At 34.7% G+C, this 26,286-nt stretch overlaps 1 protein-coding gene across 4 annotated transcripts in view; it reads right to left on the bottom strand.

The window, feature by feature from the left end:
• ROCK2 (Rho associated coiled-coil containing protein kinase 2) overlaps positions 1-26,286 on the bottom strand; it is a 187,206-nt gene that overhangs the window by 19,013 nt on the left and 141,907 nt on the right. For all 4 annotated transcript variants that reach the window (XM_072635358.1, XM_072635359.1, XM_072635356.1 and 1 more), the window contains exons 7-19: positions 23,356-23,494; positions 17,831-17,922; positions 16,749-16,908; positions 12,180-12,243; positions 8,954-9,045; positions 8,776-8,824; positions 8,130-8,265; positions 7,909-8,000; positions 6,853-7,099; positions 5,768-5,874; positions 4,418-4,577; positions 1,011-1,171; positions 225-409 (exon numbers count right to left, since the gene is read on the bottom strand). In XM_072635358.1, coding sequence (XP_072491459.1) covers positions 225-409; positions 1,011-1,171; positions 4,418-4,577; positions 5,768-5,874; positions 6,853-7,099; positions 7,909-8,000; positions 8,130-8,265; positions 8,776-8,824; positions 8,954-9,045; positions 12,180-12,243; positions 16,749-16,908; positions 17,831-17,922; positions 23,356-23,494 — 1,684 coding nt within the window. The remainder of the gene's footprint in view (positions 1-224; positions 410-1,010; positions 1,172-4,417; positions 4,578-5,767; positions 5,875-6,852; positions 7,100-7,908; positions 8,001-8,129; positions 8,266-8,775; positions 8,825-8,953; positions 9,046-12,179; positions 12,244-16,748; positions 16,909-17,830; positions 17,923-23,355; positions 23,495-26,286) is intronic.

Raw genomic sequence — 26,286 nt, 5'->3', positions numbered from 1 at the left:
AATTCTTAGGACTCTAGGAACTAAATTTCTGTTCATTTTTGTGAAACCTATTCAAAATAGGATATTCAAATTTGGTCCATTTAAATGGTTGTATAAACTACTTACAGTCATGATAATCCTCCTCCTCACTAGCTCTACTAGTGCAGAATATCCTTTATTTTAAGAATAATCCACAAATGCAGAACTGGGCACCAGTTATTTAAGGGGTGCAAAATTTTACTTACTTCCGAAGTTCAACATTTTGCTTTTCCAGACTCATTTTGATTTCCATAAGATGATTATTTTCTTGTTTCATCTGTTTTTCAGACATTTTCAGTGTGTTGACTTGTTGTGTTTGCATCTTCAGGTCATTTTGTGTGAGGCAGCGCTTTTGTGTTTCTTGTTCTATTTTTAAGGTCAAGTTCCTGACCTAAAAAACACATTTTTCCCACCTTGGTATATTAAATAAATATAAATAATTTCCTTGCTAAATAAAGATGATACATGACAAAGAATAAACATTTTCCTGTTAGATAGTTCTTCACTATACATTTAATGTTAAAATTATTTTTATATTTCTGAGGGAAAAAAGTTTTTCCTCCCCAAATAAAACGTCTTATAGTCAACTACTGATTTAAAAAGAAATTGAAAATTATAATGACTAGTGAATAAGAAGTGGACATTTAAAGAGACCCTTAAAGTTTATGAAGCACCTTCTTTATAGTAATCCCATTAAGAAAGTAGCATATTATCACACTGACTTTGCAAAGAGGAAACAAGCTAGGAAAAGTAAAGTGGCTTGCTTGAATCTAGAGAACTAATAAGTTATAGAAGCAAGATGTAGACCTCAGTCTTCTGACCCACTTGCTTTCTATTCTACCATGTAGCTTCTCAACACACAGAAATGTGTAAGATGCACAGTATGATGCCACAATATGCTATCATATGATTGTAAAACATATACAATCAGAGGGAATATTTCAAATCTACAAATAATTTCAACATTGATCATTTATAAAAATCCTTCTTACATCTTCATTCAGTTTGTCCTTCTGTTTCAAGAGTTCGTTGACTTTCTGTTGGGACTGTTTGAGGTCGCAGTCTAACAGTGAACATCTTTTTTCAGCTTCCAACAGAAGGTTTTCCACCTTTTGTTTTAAAGCTCTTTCCTCTAATAATTTCTTCTCCATTTCTATTGGAGCAAGGGAAGGGGAAAGAGGAAAAAAAAACCTGTTAATTAAGCACCTGGCTTATTAGATCATTGTAGCTCAGAACTCCCAAACTTCAGAGATCTGCCAATCTCACCCTCCTTGGAGCAGAGATCACACATATGGTGCTACAGCACCGTATCTAGCACAGAGATTTCACTTTAATTTTATGCAAAATTTTATATAAGGAAATAGTCTAAAGACTATTAATTTCTACTTTTCAAAAGGTATTCCCATCTGACATTCAATTTCCAAATATTTTAGATTCTCACTGACTTTTTAGTTTATATAATCTGAAATCATACAAGTTTTGGTTTATTCCAATAATCAACTTAGCAGGAACAAGTCACTAAGAATTCTGTTTGTCTAAGGCTACAGATGTATAACATGATTTGAACAATTATTTAAACACAGGTTTCAACATTCTGACATTCTCAATTGCTAGGAAAAAAAAGTAGAGACTATTTGCTGGTAACTCCTAATGCCCCCTTTTGGTCTTAAGCACCCCTATGCCTGATATACAATTTCTATTACCTATTTTTACAGAGAGCTCTTTCCTACCTCTCAAAAAGTATTTTAATCTAAAAATCTTTTATGACTTGCCTAGAAGCATGAACAACATAAATGAGGTTATCTCTGGATGTTTATCTTGACTGTAATTGTCTGCCTCCAGACATAACCACATTAGTCCTTTATGTGTCATACAACAGGAAACACAAGATAGCTGGAAGACCACCTTAAACAAGATAGTTCCTACTTACTAAAATTATATGTTTGTCTTGGGTAGTTAGAGGAAGGAACTGTACCTCATCTGATTCATGATTATAGACCAAATGAGGGCATATTCAGTTGTGTCTCTAGACACAGTCTAGTCTCTAGACTGAGCTTCATTCTAACTGGATATGTATAAGAAATCCCACCCATCACTTCCACAACTCTGGAGAAAACTTGGTCTTCATCTAAACATGACAATGCAGAAGTTGGTTTCATCACCTTCTCCTGGGCCAGAGCAGGAACATATAGGATATATTAGCTAAAATTTTTTTCTCTCATCATGCCCAATTGGTACTTAGGATAGGCATGGTGACTTCTTTTTTGGCCAGCTACATTTACATTCTTTTGGACTAGATATTCCATAATAGAATGCAATATTAAAGTCAAAATGGTGATATAGGTCCACCTTTCATTTCTGTACAGCCAGGTTTAAAACTAGCTTTAAATGGAAATTATCTTTAGTCATATACACAAAAGACATTCTGCCTATCAAACCCAAATGTTGTACTTTAATATGAAATACTGTAACTGCAAATATGATCATCAGAGAGGAAGAATTATCTAGTCATTCTGAAAATGTTTTCTCAATGCTCACTTTTTTGCCTTCAAAATTTTGGTTTTAATTAACATACTGGGGCTTGTTTGTTCCCTTATCTTGGTCAGAGGTCTTAATAAAGAAGTTAACTCTGTCTGATATTCAGTATTGAGTTTAAGTTGTACTAAACCAGGCTGGAATCTTTGTCATGCCAGTATACTAGATGGGCTTCTTATTTCTAATCTTTCTCTTATATAATCCTAGAATCCTACAGGTCAACATTTTTCAATGATCCTAAGAAAACATCAAACAATTATTCTAAATGAAAATGAACTATATTCAGTCCTCTTCCTAATACTGATTATGTAACTACAAACATAGTTTCAATGATAACTTGAAAAGGCCATCCATTACTACTTTTGCCTATGAATGCTTGTCTTATTTTAACCAATGGCTTTTCTAAGCTTCTCCCATATGTCTTCTTAATCTCTTACTCACAAGATTCTCTTAAAATCATCCCTTATTTGTGAATCCTTCAGTTTTTTTTTTACACCAAGATGTAATTTTTATACAATAGCATCCCCAGATGCAGTAAAATAGTGGAGAAATCATAACACTATCAATATATTTGAACTTAACATCTTTTGACAGATTGAATTACAACATTCAAATATAACCACACAAGTCACCTAAACGAAGAAAAAATGCAGAATACTTCAACTGTAACTCCAAAATACACCCTTAACTGGAGCTAGTTAAATATACTAATTATTTAAATATATATTTATAATTCAACAAATATTAGAATTTCAGATATCCAAATCCTTGTCCAAAAGACAAGGATACCTAACACAATACTATCCCTACTCAACAATGATTCCCAAGTATTTTTGTCTAGATCTAGGATTTCATCAACGTAAGGGGCCCCAGGTGATGAAATTTCCTCTACTAACATAGATCAGAAATTATTTTTGCAATTTATATTCTTAGTAGCTGGGAAGGGAGGAGAGAGAAGATAACACATTATAAATGAACTCCACTATGTCATCTGGCTATCTGTCCAAAATACAATGGCTGGCAATGAACTCAACCATTGCTTATTCCTCAGAAGTTTTAATCCTTCTAAGCAAGAATAGTCACACCAGCACCATATGGTAATTGTATATGCATAAATATGGTTTCTAAGGCCAAATTAGATAGAATAGCAAGCTAAACTACTGCAACATAGGTAGAGGCTATGACAGGCATATTGAACACTACTGAAAACAAACATCCAAATCTGAATGCCAAAGAACTAGAAACAGCTTTCTCAATTCTGTATTTTTTCTCTCTGTGGTAAGGCAAAGGTGGAATCTGCTGACCTTCAAGCATGATGCATGATCTAGCAATTGCAAGTAGATAGACATGCTGGTTTTGCTTTTAAAATGACTTTAAACCTTTTTCTAGACTATTTGAATCAGAATGCTAGGAGGAAACTCTAGAAGTCACTGAACTGACTTTAATCTCAGAATAAGAACCCTAAATAAAAACAGTATGGCTCGTAATAACTTTAAGTAAAATAAGTAAATAATAAATAATATAATACCTTCATTCTGCCAAGAGAGAATTACCAATGAATGTAAAGTATATAGGTCTATGGTCTAGCAATTCACACTCTACAAATCCATAATCCCAAGAACTCATTAAAACTTGAACTCTCTTTAAGAACTAATGATCTAAATGTTTTCATTTTTTAAGTTATTTACTTTAAAAAGAAAAAAGCTGTTGTAAAGATTTTTTTCAGCATGTGAATTAGTATATTGCTATAAAATACAAAAATATCTTCAGATGGCAAAACTTGATTTTTTTCTTTTCTTCCTTCCTTTCTTTTTTTGAGGGGAGAGAAGCAAAGTTAGAAGGCATGCTGGAGTAGAATACACACCTTTCATAGCTTCAGACTTGGCCTCTTCAATAGATTCATATATCTTATTCTTATCTGCTAACCGTGCTTTTGTAGCTTTATGTTCTGCTTCTTCTTGTTCCAAGCTCTGCTGTATAACTTTCAGTTTGTATGTCATGTCTATTTCCATGTTACTTTTTTCCTATTAAAGAACATTTCAAATGAACATTCTAAATGAAAAATTAATGGGAAGGGAGGAGGAAGAGAATAAGCATTTATTAAGTGTCTACTATGTCTCAGGCACTGTATGAAGTACTTTACAAATGCCTTACCTGAGATAATTGTCTCATTCAAGATAATTCATGAACCTACAGTTTACAAACAAGCTTTCTGAAGCAGGTTGTTTTTGTTAAGTAAGATAAAAATGAACTAGATGTAATGCAGAACAAAATATAAGCTTAACTATCCAACTCCTATATATCACAGATATGATTTATTGTTTTGTCATGTTTCGTCACTTAAACAATGAATAATAATAATTCCACACCAATAACATTTTTCATCAGAGTGATTAACAGTTTTCAGAGTATTTCCATAAAAACTATCTTATCTGATCTCCCAACAACACTATTAAGTAGGAAGGAAAAGTATTATGATCTCCATGTTGCAAATGATAAAACTCAGGCCCAGAGAGGTTAAGTGAATTATCCAAAACTAGGATCTCTCTTGACTCCAAAGCACTCTTTTCACTGAATCTGAATGTCACTTTTATGGACAATTTGTAAATGATGAGAAAAGTTATAAATCCAGATGTTATATTTCCTTTAACTTACAAAAATACCCCAAAATAGTCTACTTTCACAACTTGTGTGGACAAGAAGTTCTCTGTATGAGTCACAGGATCCAGGTACAAATGCTGGCTCTGGAACTTCACTTTTGTGACTATGGGCAAGTTATTTAACTTAAGTTTCAGTTTTCACCTGTATAAAATGAAGGGATGACTCTAGAGGTTCTTCCAGCTTTAAATCCCATCACCTAAACACGACAAATGTTTAAAGGTTTTGCATAGAGTCCTCTCATCTAATCAAGATTATCCTTTAAAACACCTTCATTTTCCATTCCCTGTGAAATTCTCTATTTTGGGAATATCCTAATAATTGTAAAGGTTGCCTGAGGAATATGATTATTACAGAAGATACTGCAATCATCCATTTGCATAACTGAATTATCATGTAACACAATCAGCTACTTGTTTCCCTGTACTTCAGGGAAATATCCTTCACTTTCATCTTCTTCACTACCTTCTTATTAAAAAATGTTCACAGTCTCATCTATCTCAAACCTCAGGAGAGTCCACGAAATATAAAATTTGTTCTATTTTAAAACACTTACCTTTTCTAAATCTGTAAATCTCTCCTGTAGTTGTCTCTTCTCTAACTCCATTTTTGCTAATGAAATTTTACCATTTTTAATATCTTCTTCCAAACCAGATATTCTACCTAAAAAGGAAAAATTACTCACGTAAATAAATGATCCCATGAGGTAATATTCAATCAAGTAGCAAGTTTGAGAATACAAAATATATCATACCTGTAATTTATTATGTTAAAAACTTGTATGTGTGTCTATGTACACTTACAGAATACAACCAGAACTCTTGACTGAACTAGGTAGGCCTATTAAACCTATTAAAAATACTTCAAACTAATGAAGAATCAAATTTTCTTTCTGGGGTATCCTGAATAAGGTACACATTCTAAATTTTAAATTCGATGCAACAGCCATTTAAGAAAAAATTACTTTAAAATAGCGAATGGCCAAGAACCGGAAAAATGAGGGAATGCTCATCAACTGGGGAATGGTTAAACAAGTTGTGGTTTATGAATGTAATGGAATACTATTGTGCTACAAGAAATGATGAACAAGAGAACTTCAGAGAGACCTGGAAAAACTTATAGAAACTGATGCTGAGTGAAATGAGCAGAACCAGGAGAACACCGTATACAGTAACAGCCAAGTGTGCGAGGACTGTTTCTGGTAGAACTAGCCCTTCACAGCAATGCAAGGGCCTAAAACATTCCCAAAGGACTCTTGAGGAAAAATGCCATCCACATCCAAAGAAAGAACTATGGAATCAGAATGCAGAAAGAAGAAGACTATTTTCTCTTGTGTTATATTTTGTTGTAGTTTGGTTTTTCCTCATGGTTTCGCCCATTTCTTTTAATTCTTCTACGCAACATGGCTAATGTGAAAAATGTGATTAACAAGAATGTACAGAACCCATATAAGATTGCATGCCATCTCAGGGAAGGAGAGAGGGGAAATCTAAGACTTATAGAAGTGATTGTAGAAAACTGAAAACAAATAAATACCACAAAAAAAAAAACTAGCCAAAAAAGATTTATTATCTAAAACTATCAATAAAACTTGAGTCACTATATTTAATTTAATATGTTTCAATCTTTAAACCATAATACCTTGTAAATCATTAATCATCTCAGATCCATGGGTTCTATCCCTCCTTTCAGATTCTAGAGCTGACTGAAGATTGATGAAGTCCTTTTCAAGTTTCAGTTTAGCATTCTCTAGCATGCAATTTTTGTCTTGTAGCTCCCTATTATTAGATTCCAGCTGCTGAATTTGTTTTGAACTTTCTGTCTGGTTTTTCCGTAACCTGGCTGCAGTATCAGACTCGGTTCGCAGCAAAGCATTGGCTTCATCCAACTATAGATCCATAAAACAAAAACAAATACATGATTTCCACTGCAAAAAAAATAATAACAATATGTGGATTTAAATTAAAAGAAAAAAACTGGAAAACATTTGCTGGGAATTCTTAAAAGGCATGTAAAATAAATATCTAAGTTTACATCAAGAACCTGTGGTTTTATTTAGCATAGGTACAGCTCCTATCCAGGAAGATGAAAATCCCACCACAGCTTGGTAGACAATATCTGTGGGTTACTATGGCTGAAAAACTCATGTGAATGGCAAATTGAAATCAATCTTGTGATAAATATTTCTGAACACATTTAGATTGCTCTTCCAACAACAGATATATTATCTAACATTAGGCCCAGACTTATCAAAATTACCTAAGTTCTTTACCCTCAGAGTTTTCTACTTCAATCCACCATATAAATCACTGGTGAAATAAACTTTTCTTGATCATATCATTTTACTGAGCTCAAACTTCCATTTCCTGTAAGACAAATTACACATTCTTTAGCCTACCAGTTAAAGCTATTCATTAAAAAATCTGGCCACAGCCTAATTTTCCAGCCACGTAGTAAGACTATATTTATTTTCAGTTCCCAAAATATCTCTCAAATTTATTATGCTGCATAATAGTTATTTTTATACCTGGTTCATCTCCTCAAATAGATTTTAACATCCTTGAAGGCAAGGACCATGTTACTCATCTTTATATCTTCCAGGGCAAAGGACAATACCTTACATAAGTATGCTGTAAGTATTTGTTGAATCAATATATTCCAATTTAGTATCATTAACATAAATTCACAACAGCTTACTTGTCTCTGCAGTTGATTGACTTGTTCATTAGATATTTGAGAGTTTTGATTTCTTTTTTTCAAATCTTCAAGCTGATCTTTCAAGCTGTTAACTAAAATAAAAAGGCATTTCAGTAGGAAAGTTTAACATAACACTCTAAATGTTTACTGATGGCAGAGGAATATTAAAGTTAACTTAATTTTTAAAAATCATTTCACATTTAATAGGCTATATCACAAACCATCATTTTCCAGATTCCGTTTTTTGTCTGCTTCATGTTCTGCTTTCCGCTGGTATTCTGTATTTTTGTGTTGAAGAAGAGCCTTCTCTCTTTCTAATTGTCTTAATGACGACTCTACGTTCTTTCTTGAGGTAACCTGAAATTATCATAAATTATTGTTATTGGTCAAAGAAACTAACTCTATAAAAAGTTTAATGCATTTGTTAATAGTTATAGATATAATTAAGTGACAAAGGCTGTAACATTTTATTTACAAGAGGAATTTTATTGTAACTTATTTTACTTTGACTAAACTATTATTAACATTTGCCTATTTAGCTCATAACATGAAATTAAGAAGAGATTCTTTTGGGATCATAGCCTAATACACATTATTACCAACGGAATAACATTATAATATAACTGTCAATTACATTTCACATAATTAGTAAATACTAGTAATTAGTAAATTAGTCAATGAAAGTCTAATATAACACGGATATTCTATACTGTAAATTGGTCCTATCTCACAAATAAGTGCTACTAAAACATTAATCACTATATCCCATAACATATGATGCAACTCTAATACACTTTTATTACAGGCAAATAAGGGGGAAATATTTTAGAGGAAAACAATTTAAAAGTCAATTTGATAAAGATTTACCTCTTCTTCTAGTTCTTTTGTTATCTTCTCTAGTCGAGTGCTAACCAACCTAAAGAATTTCAAAAGAAATAAGAATAAAATAATAAAGACTGAATAATATTACTTATGTTTGTATCATTATTTTCAAATAACTCTCCTGCCCATAAATTTTCAAATTCTAGTTATTTAAAAAACATACTTGCACTTCTGGTCCAGGTCCGCTTTGGCTTGTATCTCGTTTTTGAGGTGTTCTTCTAGTAAGTATAGCTTTTTTTGAATCTGTACAGATTGCTAGGAAACAACGCAAAGTACAAGTATAATTTCTAGCCATACGGAAAGATAAAAGACATGTAATGAATTAAACTATAACAATGATTAATCTTTAAAGTCAAAAGCAAGATAGTATCATTTGTACTAAAATGCTCTTACAAAAAGAAACTACCTTTAAAATAAAACATTTTCTAAAGATTCTTCTTAATGATACTTTTTAAAAAAATTTTACATATATATACATATATGTGTATATATATATATACACACACACACACATATATATATATGTATATACACACACACACACACACACACACACACACACACAGTATTAGTTCTAATACAGGCTACATTAAAAAAACCTAAATTTTAAAAGCTTATCAACAGCCTCTTGTGGTGATGGTGAAATGATCGCAAAACAAAGCATTGTTATTGTTCAGTGGGGAGGGAGGGAGAAGGACAGATAATAAATGCGCACAAATAAATGAAATGTAAAAATTTTTTTTGAAGAACATTTTTAAAGAAAGGCTTGTCATTTTATTTAACTACAAATCATATGCTATAAATTCCATCTCTCACCAACTGCTCTGCTTGGACTCCAATAACATCATGACTCCCTAGGACAAATTCATTACTGGAAATCTCTTCGTGAAGACTGTTTTTAGCTTTGGTACTGAACACCACCAACTCAGTACCTCAACTGTCTGCCTTTGTCTACTACTCAGAGGGCTAAAAGGCAAGCAAAAAAACTCCTCACAAGGCTTCCTTTTATAAAAGGCTCAGAATTCCCAACCAATTCATTTTCCAATAGCAGCTCTTTCTGGGTTTCGCTCCATGAACATCGTGTCCCATCCTCACTCCTTTAGCTTCCCCCCTTTAGAGTGCAAGCTCCTTGAGAGCAGGGGCTTTGTCTTTCTTTTACTCATATTCCTCAGTACTTCAGCACAGAGCCAGATGCAAGTTAGGCACTTAACAAGTGTTTACTAACTACTGAATATAGAGTTATTATTAAAATCTGTAGACAAATACAAATTACAAAAAAATTTTCCATGTACCCTTAGCATTTAGCTGAAAGAGATCTCAGTTTTGTGGCTGATCAGTCATTTTTCAGTTGTGTCCCTTCTAGGGTTTTCTTGGCAAGGTGGTTTCCAGCTCATTTTCTAAAATGAGGAACTGAGGCACACAGGGTGTGTCCAGGGTCCCACAGTTAGGAAGTGTCTGAGCCAGATTTGAACTCATGAAGAAGAGTCTTCCTGACTCTCATCCCAGAACTCTATCCACTCAACTGCACCACCTAGCTGCCTGAAAGAGATTTCAAGGGTCATTAAATATCCTAGTTGTTCTAGTGGTCATCACAGTCATCTACCCCTTGTAAGTAGAGATTGTTTCTTGCTATGCTATGAACTTGTATCCCCAGCATAAAGCACAATGCCTAGCATATAAAATAATGCCTAATAAATATCTGCTGATTGATAAACCACATAAAAAGAATATCTACTATAACACTCCAAATGATATGAAATTTTAGACTTTTTTTTAGTATTTTTAGATGTCACATTGGAATTTTTTAGATGACACATTATTGCCACCATCAAATAAAGTTGCATACTATGCTGTATATTAATACATGTTTCTATCATAATTACTGTATCATGGATAGTTGTGACATTGACTGTGTAAAGCATTACTTAATTGGCAGTCATTCAGAATTTTTTTGTACTTTAAAATGGAAACTTATCTCCTGGTTTTTCTATGCAAAATGATACAACATTCCCCACCCCCATGTTTATTTGTAGCTAGGTGGCCCAGGGAATAAGAGTGTTGGATCTGGAATCGGGAAAACTTGAGTTCAAATTCAGCTTTAGATAGGTATTAGTTATATAACCTTCAGCAAGTCATTCAACCTGTTTGACCCAGTTTCTTCATCTGTAAAAAGGGAATAATAATAGCACCAACCTCCCAGGGTTGTTGCGAGAATTTATTAAGATAATATTTGTAAAACATTTTATTTGTAAAACATTTATTGGGCACAGTGCCCAATACATAGTAAACACACTATGTAAATGCTAATGACTATTATTATTAAATAATATTATTGAACTGGCCTATATATCTACAAAATTCCTACCAGATATTTCTTTATATTAAAGTTATTTAGAGATTTTATGTATTTTAAAACTGTCTCCTAACTTCAAGGATCTGTAATTTCATTCCCTCTATTAACTGACATGGCAAACACTCAATAGAGTGCTTTCAGAGCCAACCTAATGAGGAGTCTCCCCAAAATTACCTAGGCATGTTCTTGAAAAACAAACCTAAAGTCTATTGCCAGGCCCCTTATTTTAATTTTTTTAATTTGCAGGAACATGTCAGAAGTTAAGCTTACTTAGCCTTTGGGAACTTAGGGTCATTTCTACATCATGATGAGACCATAAATAATTTAGTAGAGAACTGGGGGAGAAGATAGGAGATGGTTGAGGGGAGTAAGGTTGGGGAGAGGGAGAAAGGAATTGTAAATTTCTAATAAAAATTGAGATATTTAAACATTATTTACTTATTCTTGTTTTATTATATACTTATTTTTATTTATTGGCAGCTCCATGGAGTAGGGACAGAGTGACAAACTTTGAGTCAAGAAGACCTGACTTCGAATATTGACTCAAGTATGTGTTAGTTATGTGACCCTCCATTTCCTCATCTGTTAAAAGGGTAAGGAAGGTAATAATAGCACTGACCTCACAGGGTTGTTGTGAGGATCAAATGAGATAATACATGCAAAGCATCTTCCAAACCTTAAAACCATTAGATAAAGCTATTACTATTATACATAGTGCGACTTTCCATTAATTCATTACCATTAGAATATGACTAACTGTAAACACACTCTTTTCTCAATAGTAACTACCATAAATACGGATTTATCTTGAGGTGCTTTAGCATTAGGGTAGCTCAATAAAAATTATGCCAACGCTGTGGGGTGGGAGTGGGAGATTCAGGGGGATGGGACAATGACAACTGTATCAACTCCTAGTGTAGCCATTCAATGGTTCAGAAGCAAATATTAAAGGCAGTTATAAGGGAGCTTCTTTCCATGCAAACAGTAGTAAAATACTTAAACATATAATTTACAGAACATTTAAAAATATACTGACCTCATTTTTCCTTGATTGTACTGAATCATTTTCTGTACAAGATGAAGGAGAGTCACCTAACAACCTGAAAATTTTTTAAAAAGGCAAGTTAAATTCCTCTTAATTTAAATACTATCAGTATGTTGCCAATCTCCTAATTATCATACTTAATAGCATTTTATCAACCCTTATTCTCCTCAATCCCTCTACTACCATTTAATACTGTTGATGACCTTTCTTTCCTCTCTTTTCTGGGTTTTTGGGACATTGTTTATTCCTGGTCCTTCTCCTACTCATGTGACTGCTCCTTCTCAGTTTCTTTTGTTACTATTACATACTATGACCACTAACTATGAATGTCTTAGACGCTTTTTCTCTTTATACTCTCTCACTTGATAATCTCATCTCTTCCCACAGGTTCAATTATCATTTCTATGCTGACTCCCAGATCTATATTTTTAATCCTAGTTTCCCTTCACCAACTGCCTATTAGACATTTCAACCTGGATATCCTAGAGGCGTTTTACATTCAAAAGGTCCAAAATATTATGCCTGTATACTTTCCCCCTAAAACCCACTGTTCTTTTAAATTTCCTTGTTATTTTCAAAGGTACTACTTTCCTTCCAGTCACCCAGAATCACAATCTTGTCATCCTCAACTTCTCCATTAGCATTTGCTCCACATAGCCAATGAGCTGCCAAATCGTGGTCATTTTTATCCCTGCAATATCTCTACCTCATATATCTCCTCTTCTCCACTTAGAGATTCACCACCCTAGTTCAGGCTCTTATCATCTCTGGTTTGTCCTGCTGCAATAGCCTGCCTCAAACCTCTCTCCATTCCAATTATCAGATAGATACTACAATGAATCTCCTAAAGTACAGTCTAAACATTTGACCTTCCAGGATCAAATAGAAGCTCCTCCATTTGGCATTTAAAGCTCTTCACAAACTGGATTCTTTTTGTATTTTTAGTCTTTTCCTTTACTTCTTCCTCCTCACTTTGTGATCCAACTGTCCTAGAACACTAACTTTTCTGAATACTTAAAGCACCATCTCCCAAATCCCATTTCTAAACTTCGCACTGGCTGCACCCCAGGCCTTGAATGTACTCCCTCCTCATCTTTGCCTCTTGGATTCCTTAGTTTTCTTCTAGACTAAGACTAAGAAGTATCACCTTCTTCATGAAGCCTTTATTCAACCCACAGCCGACAGTATAACCTTTGCGAAATTTCCTTTTATTTATTTTGTATATACACATACTTAGATGTGTATATGGTGACTCCCCCATTAGAATATAACTGCCTTGGAGAGTTTCGTTCTTGTTTTCGTATTCATAGTGCTTAGCACACTACTTGGCATATACCAAGCATTTGATAAGTGTTGATTTGTTGACTGATATACTGTAGACATCTCAAATTCACTGTATCTGAAATTCAATGACTACCCCTTTAATTCTGCCCCTCTACCTAACTGTCCAACTTCTGTTATGGCAGGCATTAAGGTTCACACCTAGGAGTCAGCTTCTACTTCTCACCTTCACTCACCCCCAACAGGCAACAGTTTCCAAGTTTTGTGGCTTCCACCTCATTAATCTCTCACAACTGCTTCCTCTCTACTCACATAACAACCACTCTGGTTCAGAACCCTTATTTCTCATTTGGGCTACTACAACAGCCTCCTAATTAACTGATGTTCCTATATATCCCTTATAGTCTCATTTCTATTCATTTTTTAGTCATTTCTGACTCTTTGTGACCCCATTTAGGGTTTTCTTGCCAAACATACTAGAGTGGTTTGCCATTTCCCTCTCTAGCACATGAGGAAACTGAGGCAGACAGGGTTAAGTGACTTGTCCAGGGTCACATAGCGAGTAAGTGTCTGAAGCTGAATTTGAACTCAGGAAGATGAGTCTTCCTAACTCCAAGCCTGGCACACTATCCACTGAGCCACCTATACTCAACCTTATTTGCCGATCAATCAACAAGCACTTTATAAAGTGCTTACTACCTTCCAAGCATATTTCTAAGTTCTAGGAATATAATAGCAAAAATGGAACAGCTGCTGCCCCCAAAGAGCTTACATGCTATCAAATGTTTTAAGTATTTGTAATTTGTCAGAGTAAGGAACTACATTAAAGTAGGAACTCCATCTACCAACAGATTTGCAACCTACATATCATAACCACCAGAGAAGTAGTAGATAAAGTCCTAGGAAGCTGCCTGAGGCACATAAGATTAAAAGACTTTCCTAAAGTTGTATAGCTAATAAATGTCAGAGGCAGAATCTGAATACAGGTCTTCCAGCACACAAGCACAGCACTCTTACTTACGTAACTAAGTTTATGGCAATGCAGTGCTAACCCCTTCAACTTCCCTCACTCTCCATCTCAAAATCTAAAGAAACACTCATCTTAATTCCTATCTCTTAGATTAATTAAGATGAGTTTCATCAATTAGCTTTCATCCTGCCTATCTCAAGTTTCTCCCTACTATAAGCCACATTCCATTTGGCCATGAAAGGAATTCTCCTAAAAGTCAGGTGCAATCATGTTACCTCCACTAGTCAGTGAATTCCAGTGGCTCCCTACTGATTCCAGAATCGAATACAAAATGCTGTTTGGCTTTCAAAACCCTTCACACTCTAGACTTCCTCCTGTCTTTCTAGGCTTCTTAAACATTACTATCTGCAGCATGCTCTATAATCCAATTATATAGGCCTCCTGGCAGTTTCACAAGCAAGACCCTCCACCCCTCAGCTCCAGGTACTTTCTCTGATTGCCACCTAGGAATGGAATGCTCTCCTCCATCTCTGCCTACCGGATTCTTTTAAAGCCCAACTAAAAATCAGGACAAACATCTTCTATGAAAAGCCTTCCTCTATAAGGACCCATGTTCTACAGAAAACCTTTCCCCAGCCCTCTTAATTCTAATGTCTCTCTCTTATTTCCTACTTATGCTGTATATACCTTATTTGTATACATTTGTTTGCTCACTGTCTCCCCCACTCAACTGCTTGTTCCTTGAGGGCAGGAACTCTCTTTTAGCTCTCTTTTTATCTCCAGCACTTAGCACAGTACCTGACACACAGCACGTGCTTGAAAAATGTTTACTGACTACTCCCAGGGGCAGCTAGGTGGTGCAGTGGATAAAACACCAGTGCAGGAGTCAGGAGGACCTGAGTTCAAATCTCACCTCAGACACTTGAACCTCACTAGCTGTGTGACCTTGGGCAAGTCACTTAACCCCAATTGTCTCATCCTGGGTCATCTCCAGTCATCCTGATGAATATCTGGTCACTGAATTCAGATGCCCCTGGAGGAGAAGTGAGGCTGGTGACCTGCATAGCCCTCCCTTACTCAAAACAAAGTCAAGTGTAAGTCACGTCATTATTTCTCTGATGGCATGGTCTTCTTCAGCAACGAAGGACAAACACACTGACTATCCCAAAAAATTATCTTCTCTCATTTCTTTACTGCCATACACAATGGAATAAGGTCTATACTAAAGCCATCTATTTTCTTATCATCCACTTAATTCTCTATAACTTGAGATTCTCATCTCTAACTATTTCACTGAATCTGTTCTTTCCAAGATTACCACTATTAGAAAAATTCAACAAAAATTCAACATTCCTTTTTTCAGTCACTGAGCAGAAATGAACTCTTATGGCCAATGCCTCACACATTAGTAGGCACTTAATAAATGCTTACTGACCTCGGGGATGATCTAGCTTCAATCATTTCAAATAATAAAGGAACAGGATATCCCTTGTCTAATCTATCACATCACTGCTGTAATAATCGTCCTAAAAAACATGTTACCTCTATTTGGAAAATATCAGAGGCTTCCCACTGTAATTCCCATTGTAATTTCCCACTGTAATTCCCACTTCGAATTACAGCTCAACCACACTAGCTTGATATTCAAGGCCCTTCATGAGCTAGTATCAACATGCCTTTTCTACCACATCTCTTCAATTTCTCACACTCTGTACTCTACCTGAATTTCTATAACTGCCCTACCTTTGCATTTCTGTTCATATCATTCCTGTGATCTAGAATGCCATTTCCCCTAAATCCTACTCATCTTCCAAGGCTTAGTTCAAAGGCCACCTTCTCCATGAAGATCCACCTGCTCCGGGTCTAACCAGAGACCCTCTGAACCTGCATTGCACTAAGAACATTTTCTTTTGATTACTTGTACACTTGTCTTATCTTACCTACTTAATTTGAAGCTCCCTGAGGCCAGGGCCTATCATTTGTCTTTGTATGCTCCAGAATACCTCGTAGAGTCTTACACTTAATATATATTTGTTCAATGAATGACTCATAAGGCAAATAATAAAAGCAAGTAAACAAAACTATTTTGTGTGAGTTGTGCAAAATAAGAATATAAGACCTCCAATTACATATTATATTAGATGTCTCTAGGCTTAAAAATATTAACAAAGCATGTTTCAATATTATAAAATTCATTATTTTACATTCCAAATCTAAACAATATAAACTAAAATCAATCTGTTGAACATTTAAAAGACAGAAAAATTTTAGAAAGTTAAGGAAAACACTCTTTTTAATCAATCACATACAAATTTTCGCTATAGTAGGTAAAACCTATAAAAGGTAGTTGGTTTCCCACAAAGGCTTTAGGAATTGGAAAGGTTTCCACATCTCCTTTATCATCTTCAATGTCATCAAAATTGCTGCTATCTATGTCACTGCTGAGTTCAGGTACTACTGGAGCTGCAGCTATAAGGAAAAAATAAAATAGTGATTTTACTACTTCTAAAGAGGTAAAAGGAAACATTTCATAGATCTGGCAATATCACATGATACATGTTGCTAATTGTATATTTTGTATTATGATACAAATTTATCTTTCAAAGGAAAATAAAAGGTTTGAAATATCAGATCTGCTTTTAAAAGGAGGAACCAAGAGAGAGAGACCAGGAAGCAAATTGATTTTTACCTGAAACTAAAAAAATGGAATAAATAATCTGACTTTAATAAATACTTCAACTGTAACCTTAAGCTGCTACACATTTTTTTATCTTATGTTTGTCATTTTAGCATAACAATATCAAGAAAGTACTTGCATTAGAACAAAAATCTGATGCCAAAGTAATACATTAATTTTGCACAAACTTTAAAAAATGTGATATCACATAAAAAACACCTGTTTTCTGAAGCAAATAGTTAATATAGGCCACTTTTACAAATGCCAGAGCTTTCTTTAAAAAAAATCAGTCTAAAGTAGAAAAATAAAATCTTTCTATTTCTACATCATAACTTTCTATCTGTAAAATAAAAATTGCACAGAAAACTTAAAATAAATTCATTGTGCCTAATAATGTTCATCATATAGGAGGGTCTTTCAATAAATATTTGACTAATATAATTAATTATATTTTAATTGACTATTTTCCCTATTAAATAATAAAATTCACGATTCCTTAAACTAGACAAATTTTAAAGGTTTCTTTTGATGCTATATAATTCTAATATCATCTTTAAAGCAGTAGAAAAATGTTATGATTATGAAAACTGCTGTATAGAAAAAGTATACACAGAAATCTTTAAATTTAGAAATGAATATTCTCATAATCCAAAATAGTTATCAATCTGATCATTTTTAAATGATGACATGACATATTTTAATTGAAATACTTACTCTCTCTTATGTTATCCCAATTCCATTGATCACTTTTAAAGAAAGAATGCTGTTTGATTTCTTCTACACCATTTCTCCCAAGTCGCACCTCCCTAAACATATCAATTGATTCAGTTACATTATGATAAAGAGAAAAAAAGTCTATGGAAAAGTTGAAATAAAAATAGATTCTTTTTGGCAATAATCTGATATTTCTTTAATTATTAAATCCAAAAGAGAGTTAGAGAAGAGTTAGGAACAAATTTTATAAAAGTTACTTTATCAGCATTCAAAAGATGCACCAAAATGGCTGGAAGGGTAAATGTGCCACGTGAGGGGAAACATTTTTCCATCTCAATCTGGTATAGAAAGAGAGCACACACAGTCCAGAGCTTTAAAAAAACAAAAAACGTAAATTTAGAGGCTGCCAAACCACATGATGAACTATAAGAGGTACATGAAGGGAGGTCTGGTTTAGGACACAAAGAGTTATTCAAAATTTCTCTGATATTTATATTCTTAAAAGCTCCACTACCCCTTCTGCAAAAAAAAAGAACTCTCAGTATTTTTGCCAAAACATTTGAAGTAATTAAAAAATGGAAAATTCTACATATGACTATCATCTATTTATATGTAAAAGTCATGGCTCTGGGTATGACAGGGATAAACTGTGCAAATAATTTCATTCTTCTTTTTTACTTTCAGTGCCTCAATTGTAATCATGTAGCTATAGAGTGGCTGTTTTTAATAAATTCCAAGAGTTATATTTAATATAAACAGGAAAACCTACACACATTTTGGGGGAAGTACTCTTGGTCACATTTATGGCATTAAACTGACTTAAGTATCTCTTCCCCATACAGTAATCATTCCTTCAACTACAGAAGTAGGGGGAAAGCTACTAAAGCAGCCCTTTCATGAACGAATTCCCTTCCTTGACTGAAGCCTCACTCAACATGCTTATACGATCCTTTTTTTTTTTTTTTTGCAACAGACCACATTCCATCAGATAAAAAAAAAAACAGATAGCATTTCAACTTTTTTCATTAAATAGAGAAGTAGAGGATTACAAGTACAATGTACTAAATAGACACAGACACTGTCAGTTGTTTTTACTTAACTATTTTTCTCTGTTGCAATGGAGAGTTCATTGGGCATGAGTGATGACTGTGGTTTAAGAGCAAAAGGCATCAATAAAAATAAATATTCTTTCCCAAAAAGAGACAACATTCTACAGAAAAAGTATCAGTCAATCTAAGTTTACAACAAGTAAGTTTATCAATAGTTAGAAATTTAATGATTTCTCCTCAACACATTACTAACATTCTTCAGACTTCTACAATTTAGAGCAATTATATTACCAATTTAAATGTATTAAAATTATATGAGAAAAGGAGACTAAAGATGAATTAGGTGAGACTCAAAGATATATAAGTAATTCAGATGTTTAAATTTCTATTCTTTTCCTTCTCCAGAACACTGGTAACAAATTATGCCTTCCTTTTCTTGGCAAAAACAAAGAAAAAGGGAAAAAGAAAAAGTGATAGGCTATAGGTACTGAAGGAGGCATGAGTTATCAGATTAGTGTGTCATTTTATTTTGCTTAACAGCACTTCTTTGTTAAGGGAGGTGTTAAGATTAGGGGTGCTTGAGACTCAAAAAAAAGGCATCCCAGGTCCTGTCCAAAGGAATTCGACTCAAGCCTTCTTTTAGCCAAATAGATAAACAAAGTTTATTAAAGATCTGCCATACTGGGTTGACTCTTAATGAGTCTCACCACTTGTGAAACTTGTATTCACATGCGTGCCAGGTAGAATCTGAGCTAGATTGAATCTGAGCACCTTCATGGAAATGGGATGGGTCTTATATACAGAAAGACTGTGGGGGGTGGTTTGGTAGTCTGGGAGGAGGGGTCTAGGGAGGGTCTTGAGGAGGAGTCTAAGGAGGATCTTAATGGGCCTGGAGTGACTAGAGGTCAGGACCAAGAGAATCAGGTGGACAAAGCAATAATGAAAGGCTTATGGCCTCAGATCAAGTGAGAAGATTCAAGGAGACCTCCCAAAGCCATATCCCATTTCCTTGCCAGGGAGGGGTCTGCAACTATTAATTGCTACTCACGGCCTTAACTTACTCCCTCTAGAGTGGAGCCCCAACCAGGTTAAAGCTTTTGAGACTTTGAAAACAAAACTGACCACCACTATAGCATTAGCTCTATCCAATCTAGGAAAACCTTTCATTCTATAGGTTGATGAAAGGAGAGGACAGACTTTGGGAGTCCTAACCCATTCCTTAGGACCTGACCCCGCCCCTAGGCCAGCAAATGTTTTTAGCGATTCAAAATATGCTTTCCATGTTCTACATACCTATGGAACAATTTGGAAAGAAAAGGGATCTCTGACAGCAAAAGACTCTCCTATCAAATATACCCTTTTCCTTTTATGTTTTGGTCTTGTCATAGTCATCTTTAATTCCCTCCAGGAAAATTGTCTTTTATGCTAGGGAAATCATCTTTTCTCTGTAGTCCTTTTGTGCCTGTTTGATCCTTGTGTGCTTAACCTCCTTGCCAGGTTTGTCTCCTCCAGAGTGCAAGCCATCAATTTCCAGTTGATTGCTCAGGCTCCACTCCCCCTGAACAGGACCCAGCAAGGCAGGGACAGCTCTACGACCCTTGCCAGCAGGAAGCAGTTTCAGAAGCCAAGACCTTTACTCCTTACCCCAAAAGAATTTCGGTCCCATTTGTCTGAGGAGGGAATGATAGCCTCTGGGAACCCCCCTGAACTCTCCTTGAATCTTCCCACTTGATTTGGTGTTCTCTGGAGGCCACAAACCTTTCATTATGGCTTTGTCCAATTGCCTCCAGGTGCTTCCCACCCTTGATCCCATCAAAATCCCATTCTCTTGGTTATGACATCTTGTCACCCCAATCCCATCAAGATCCTCCTCAGACTCCTCAAGACCCTTTATAGACCCTCTCCCCTCCCAGACTACTAGACCACCTCTAGATCCTTCCCACAGTCTTTCTGTATATAAGACCCATCCCATTTCCATGAAAAGTGCTCAGATTCAATCTAGCTCAGATTCTATCTGGAACGCATGTGAACAAAAGTTTCACAAATGGTGAGGTTTAAGAGTCAATCCAGTACAGCAGATCTTTAATAAACTTTTTTCTTTGGCTAAAAGAAGACTTGAGTCAAATTCATTTGGGCAGGACCTGGAGTGTTGGTATTTTGGGGTCCCAAGCACCCCTATAACCTCAACAGAGGGATCACTGGAAAGTGGCAGAGATGTTAGGAAAAGCATTGGTAAAACGTTTATATTGCATATACATGATGGTATGTATTTAAATGCCAGTGTTTTCAATAACATAAGGAACAAAAGTTAAGACACTGTCCAAATAACTGCTGAGTCATTTCTTTACTAACCAGTAGAAAAAATGTCATCTAAAGATTATCTGTAAAGTTCATTTTATCTTAGATTCTCAAGGGATTTCAGAGCAGAAAGAGACTATAAAGAACATATCAACCTAGTAGGTACATTAGAAGTAATTTAATCCAATGATTTCCTTTCACAAATGAAAAACTTCTGGCCCAGAGAGATAAACTGCTCACAGACACAAGTTATAAGTTAATTGGAGCAAGATAGAAGGTCCTCAGACTGTAAATGCAGTGCTTATTCCTCTAACTTACTGTATTCGGTTTCTCACAAAACTCTCAGTAGAATTGTTAAGAAGCAACAATTAAAAATTTTTTAATTTAATAATTTTAAATTAGACATTTAAATTTCTCCCACTCCCCCCCAAAATTAGCTCTACTATAATTTACCTTTGAGATATTTATGATTTGAGCTAAATCCAAAACTCAGCTATTAAGAAAGTCCTTTTGGATCTAAACACTTCACCCATTCCTGGAGGACATGCATCAGACAGACAATGAATGTATGGAGTAAAGAATCATAAAATCAGAGAAATTTTATAGATAGGAAAGATGAATCTAAGCTTTTCATTTTACAGAAAAACAGACTGAAACCTGAGAGAGTAATTGATCTGCTAAAGGTTAGAGAGCAAAAGTTCGAATATTAGTTCTTCTGGCTTCAGGTAGTATTCTGCATTCATCTAAAAGAATATGATATGCATTTGTTAATAAAGGATGATGCCAGGGAAAGAGTTGAGCAGATAGCATTTTAGCTCAATCGTTGGTCTTCAGAGCATGGATCAATTACTTAGCTTCAAAGGCTTATGAATTTGCAGCTCACAATGTCTCATATTCAAATGTAAATTAAAAAGCATTCTAAGGACAAACAGAAATGGTTTTAAAGTCTGGGCGTTTTTAGGGCATTCTGTCCCACAAACAGCTCTCTTCAATTAAGAAGGTACAATTAAAGGATGCAAAGTACAGATCATTCAAATGAATAAGTGTCTTCAGAATGCTTTATATGATTAATTTTTCAGAAGGCTTATCTTCTTAATTTGTTTGTTTAGTTTCATTTTAAAATAAATTTAATTTTGGTGAACTGAAAGGCATAACTCAATAGCATTCAGAGTAGTTGGAAAAAGCTAACACAGTACTTTTAAGTAATTCAGATTATCCTCAAAGCCAACATATAACAAGCATTCATATAACATTTTTATTTGCAAAACAAAAAGGTTTGCAAAAAACTTTATATACATCATATTTGATCCTTATAATAACCTGGCAAGTGATAAAAGAGATATTTTCAGCCCCATTTTACAGATGAGAGAACAAACTGAAGAACAATCTTTCTAGATGCTAGTGTGTCTTATTTCTTAAACCACTTTGTAATGAAACTACTTTGTATTAATTTGCTCATTTTATATTTTTCTCTATGCTTATGTTTATTTTATTCTGCATATACTTATTTTTTAAAAAAGGAACTCCCCCTATCAATATAGGTCAGCAACTACTCTATACCCTGCAACTCAAAAAGTGCTGCCTAGTGTTAAGTGAAGAGATGCTGAAAGGTTCAGCAACCTGCCGTAGAAGTCACTGAAAAGATCTCAACTCAGGTCATCATCTTGATTCCAAGGTAGAATCTCCATCACAGGGGTGGAGAACCTGCAGTGTGGAGGCCATATATGGCCCTCTAGGTCCTGAAGTGCAGCCTTTTGACAGAGTCCAAATATTACAGAACAAATTCTTTATTATGGGGATTTGTTCTGTTAAGTTTGGATTTGATCAAGGGGCCACACTTGAGGACCTAGATGGCCACTTGTGGCCTCGAGGCAGCAGATTCTCCACCCTGCACCATAGTGCCTCTTAATAATGAAATGTAGAAATAAAGTATTAGAAGCACTGAACACCTAGATTTCAACCCTATGACTTAAGAAAATTGATTTCCTCTTTTTGGGTCTTGTTTCATTCTTTATAAAATAAGGGAGCTGTACAGGATGATCTCTAAAGTTCTCCCAGTTCTAATGTATTGTGATTAGGTATTTAGATTATTTTACATGCTAATAATTGGGAATTGACTATATATTCATTTATAACAAATTTCAAAGAATTTGTAAAGAAATTTAAATGTACACCTACCTGTCAGTCAAGAAAGCACATATGAGATTCTTCGCATGCTTGGATATTTCTGCATCTTCTGGGAAATTTAGTGAATTTTTATGATCCATAATTTTACTATATGTTCCCACAAGTGAATCTGCATAAAATGGAGTGTCCCCTAAATTTCAAAGTAACAAAATAATGAAAAGTAAATTGATTCAAAACATATTTAAATTTTGGAACTCAAAGTTTTAAAAACAAATGTTTAAAAATTGTTTTTACATGTAATTGGGGAAAATTAAATGCTAAGTAAATACAAAAACATTAAAAAGAAACAAATGTTGGATATAAAATTCAAATTCATTTATTTCTCATATGAATGTGGATAATGATGATATAAAAGATACAGTGCCAGCTAAATCAGAAAAAAAAAAATCTCAGTTTGATGAACTATTGGATCAGGTCAGAAAGTCCAGTCTTTTAAAAGTGTCAAGAATTTTAACAGAACCAAAAAATATTCTGAGCTCATGAAAAGAATTGGTTCCTCTACTTAAACTTCTGTCTACGTCCTATTTCATCTTAACCTTTCCTTCCCTGAATTTTGAAGATTTATTATTAGGGCTAATCTTTTAAAGATTCACCTTCAAACTACTAGAGCTAACAGCCCTTCCAGCACCTTAACAACGAGTGAGTCTCTAGTTCCATGAATGATATTGATGGTAATTCTATTAGCACTAAAAGAAACTAAATGCTCAGATCATTAGGGGTGGGGAACCTGCAGCTCCTAGGTCCTTGGGTGTGGCCTTTTGACTGAGTCCAAGTTTTACAAAACAAATTCTTTTATTAAGGGGATTTGTTCTGTGAAATTTGGATTCAACCAAAGAGCTGCACTCGAGGACATAGAGAGTCATATATGACCTCAGGTTCCCCACCCCTGAACAGTGGTCCCCATCCTTCACCCCCCTCCAAAACCCCAGAAAGGATATAGATAATTTTTTTAGAGACCAGAGAGAACCATCCCTGGAGGAGATCCATAAATATATGATCATAATATATAAATATAATCCATTGTTGATCCTCCTTATAGAGTTCAAAGTAGCAACTTAAAGTTAAGAAACTGAACGAGAAACAGACCAATCTCAGAAATACAGCAAATTACTGTTACTAAACTCAACTGAGTCAGTGAAATGTGTCAATTCTCAGTGGGGTTATGGGAAAGTTATGAGAAAACGGTATATCATGTCTTAAACAAAATGTAAAAGAAAGATAGCTGCTTTCTCCAAATAAGTTAAATTACTACTTCCAAGAAATACTTTTTTTAGTTTCTGAAGTAGAATGTGAGTATGGTGATAACAAGAAAAGGGTATTGGATTCACTTTAATGCATCATCAGATGAAAGGGGGAAGAGGGAGAACCAGTTAGCTGAGAAAAGAGGGTATTAACAAAGAGAACAAGTACAAAGACTATAAAACAAAGCCCTCAAATGAAGTAGGCCATTCTCTGACTGGGTCACGCTCTGACGTCTTGAGAAGAAAGGTAAAAATGATCTATCTGCATACCCAGAACAGTAGTCTAAGAGATCAAAGAAAATAACTTGCACCTGAGGAAACCACTTCAAGCCACAAGAACAAAGCCCTACTACTCCTATTAGTTATTCATTCCAAATTCTTGAGAACTGTTCTAACAATGATTTCTACAACTGAAATTTTTTTCAGGCTCATCTTCTCTCTAGAAATCATCTTATCCAATAAAAACAGTGCACTCCCCTATTAAGTTTCCAAAGTTAAATGTTATACAAGTATTGTTTTATCATATTTTCATTATGAGAAGTGATCCTGAAGAAGCCATCTAATTTAGTCTCTGATAACCTTAGCCAGATTTGTATTAAAAATGTATTAAATGTATTAAAAAACCAGGAAATTAATGAATAAAGCATTTATTATGTGCTTACTATATGAAAAGCACTGTGCTAAAGCACTGAAGATGCAAACAGAAAACCTAAGACAGTTTCTACTCTCTCAGGGAGCTCACATTCTATTGGGGGAGACAATACACATATGGAAAGTTTTGCCTGCAATTAATATGGAAAGGTCCCATAGTGTTTAGGGTGCAGTGGCAAAGCAGATAGTAATGCTTCTTCTTTAATATCATTTCCCCTGATAAAAATCTGATCGGTTTCTGATACTGAATCATTTGACAGTGCCAAGGATTTTGTTGGCAAGAACTTCCTTTTTAGCTATGACTATAGCATGTGCGTAAGTCATCAAAAGGTTTTATGTCCACAGGAGTTGTTTCTCAGGATGATGGTCGAGGGCACTGGGCTAGAAGCATGGTTATTCCTAACGTTCCTGGATACAGTCTTAAGCTGTCTTCATCAGTTCCTGAGAGGAGACGATGATCAAGGTGGGGTGGGGGGTTGATTTGCCTGGCACATTCTTCTTCCTGTCTTTCTCTCAGCATGCCTTATTACTTACTCTGTGCAAGGAGGAGTGAAGAAAGAAGGGGGGTGAGGAGAGATGTAGGGGAAAACAAGAGGGGAAATGGAGAGATACTGTGGCATAGAGAAGAAAAAATACCCTTAAAATTGTTCAAATCTTGATTTGGACAGAATGAGAAGAGAAATGTTAATGGACCCAACTCTAAATGTTCTCTCATTAAAATACAATTATAAATACATTTGATAAAGGATGAATCTCTCTAATACCAGAAATATTCCTTTTTCTAATAAAGTCTGCTTTCTGCGGGCTAAAACGTTAAAAAAATCCATCACATAATCTAAGTGGAATGAGCAACATTTAAATAAGGTCAATTCCATATGAGGAGATATTACATTTGGTGTCCAGTAACTTTAGAAACTCAAAGTATAAATGCTTATTATAATTATGTGTCATATTACTTTAGCTATTTAAAATTCAATCTAATTCAAGGCCCTGACCCTTTAAAAAAATTTGTGCCCCAGATGCTGAATAG

Source organism: Notamacropus eugenii, chromosome 1, assembly GCF_028372415.1.
Source record: "Notamacropus eugenii isolate mMacEug1 chromosome 1, mMacEug1.pri_v2, whole genome shotgun sequence".
Lineage (NCBI taxonomy): Eukaryota > Metazoa > Chordata > Mammalia > Diprotodontia > Macropodidae > Notamacropus > Notamacropus eugenii.
Note: the sequence above shows the minus strand (reverse complement) of the source record. Positions and strands in the feature narration are given on the sequence as shown.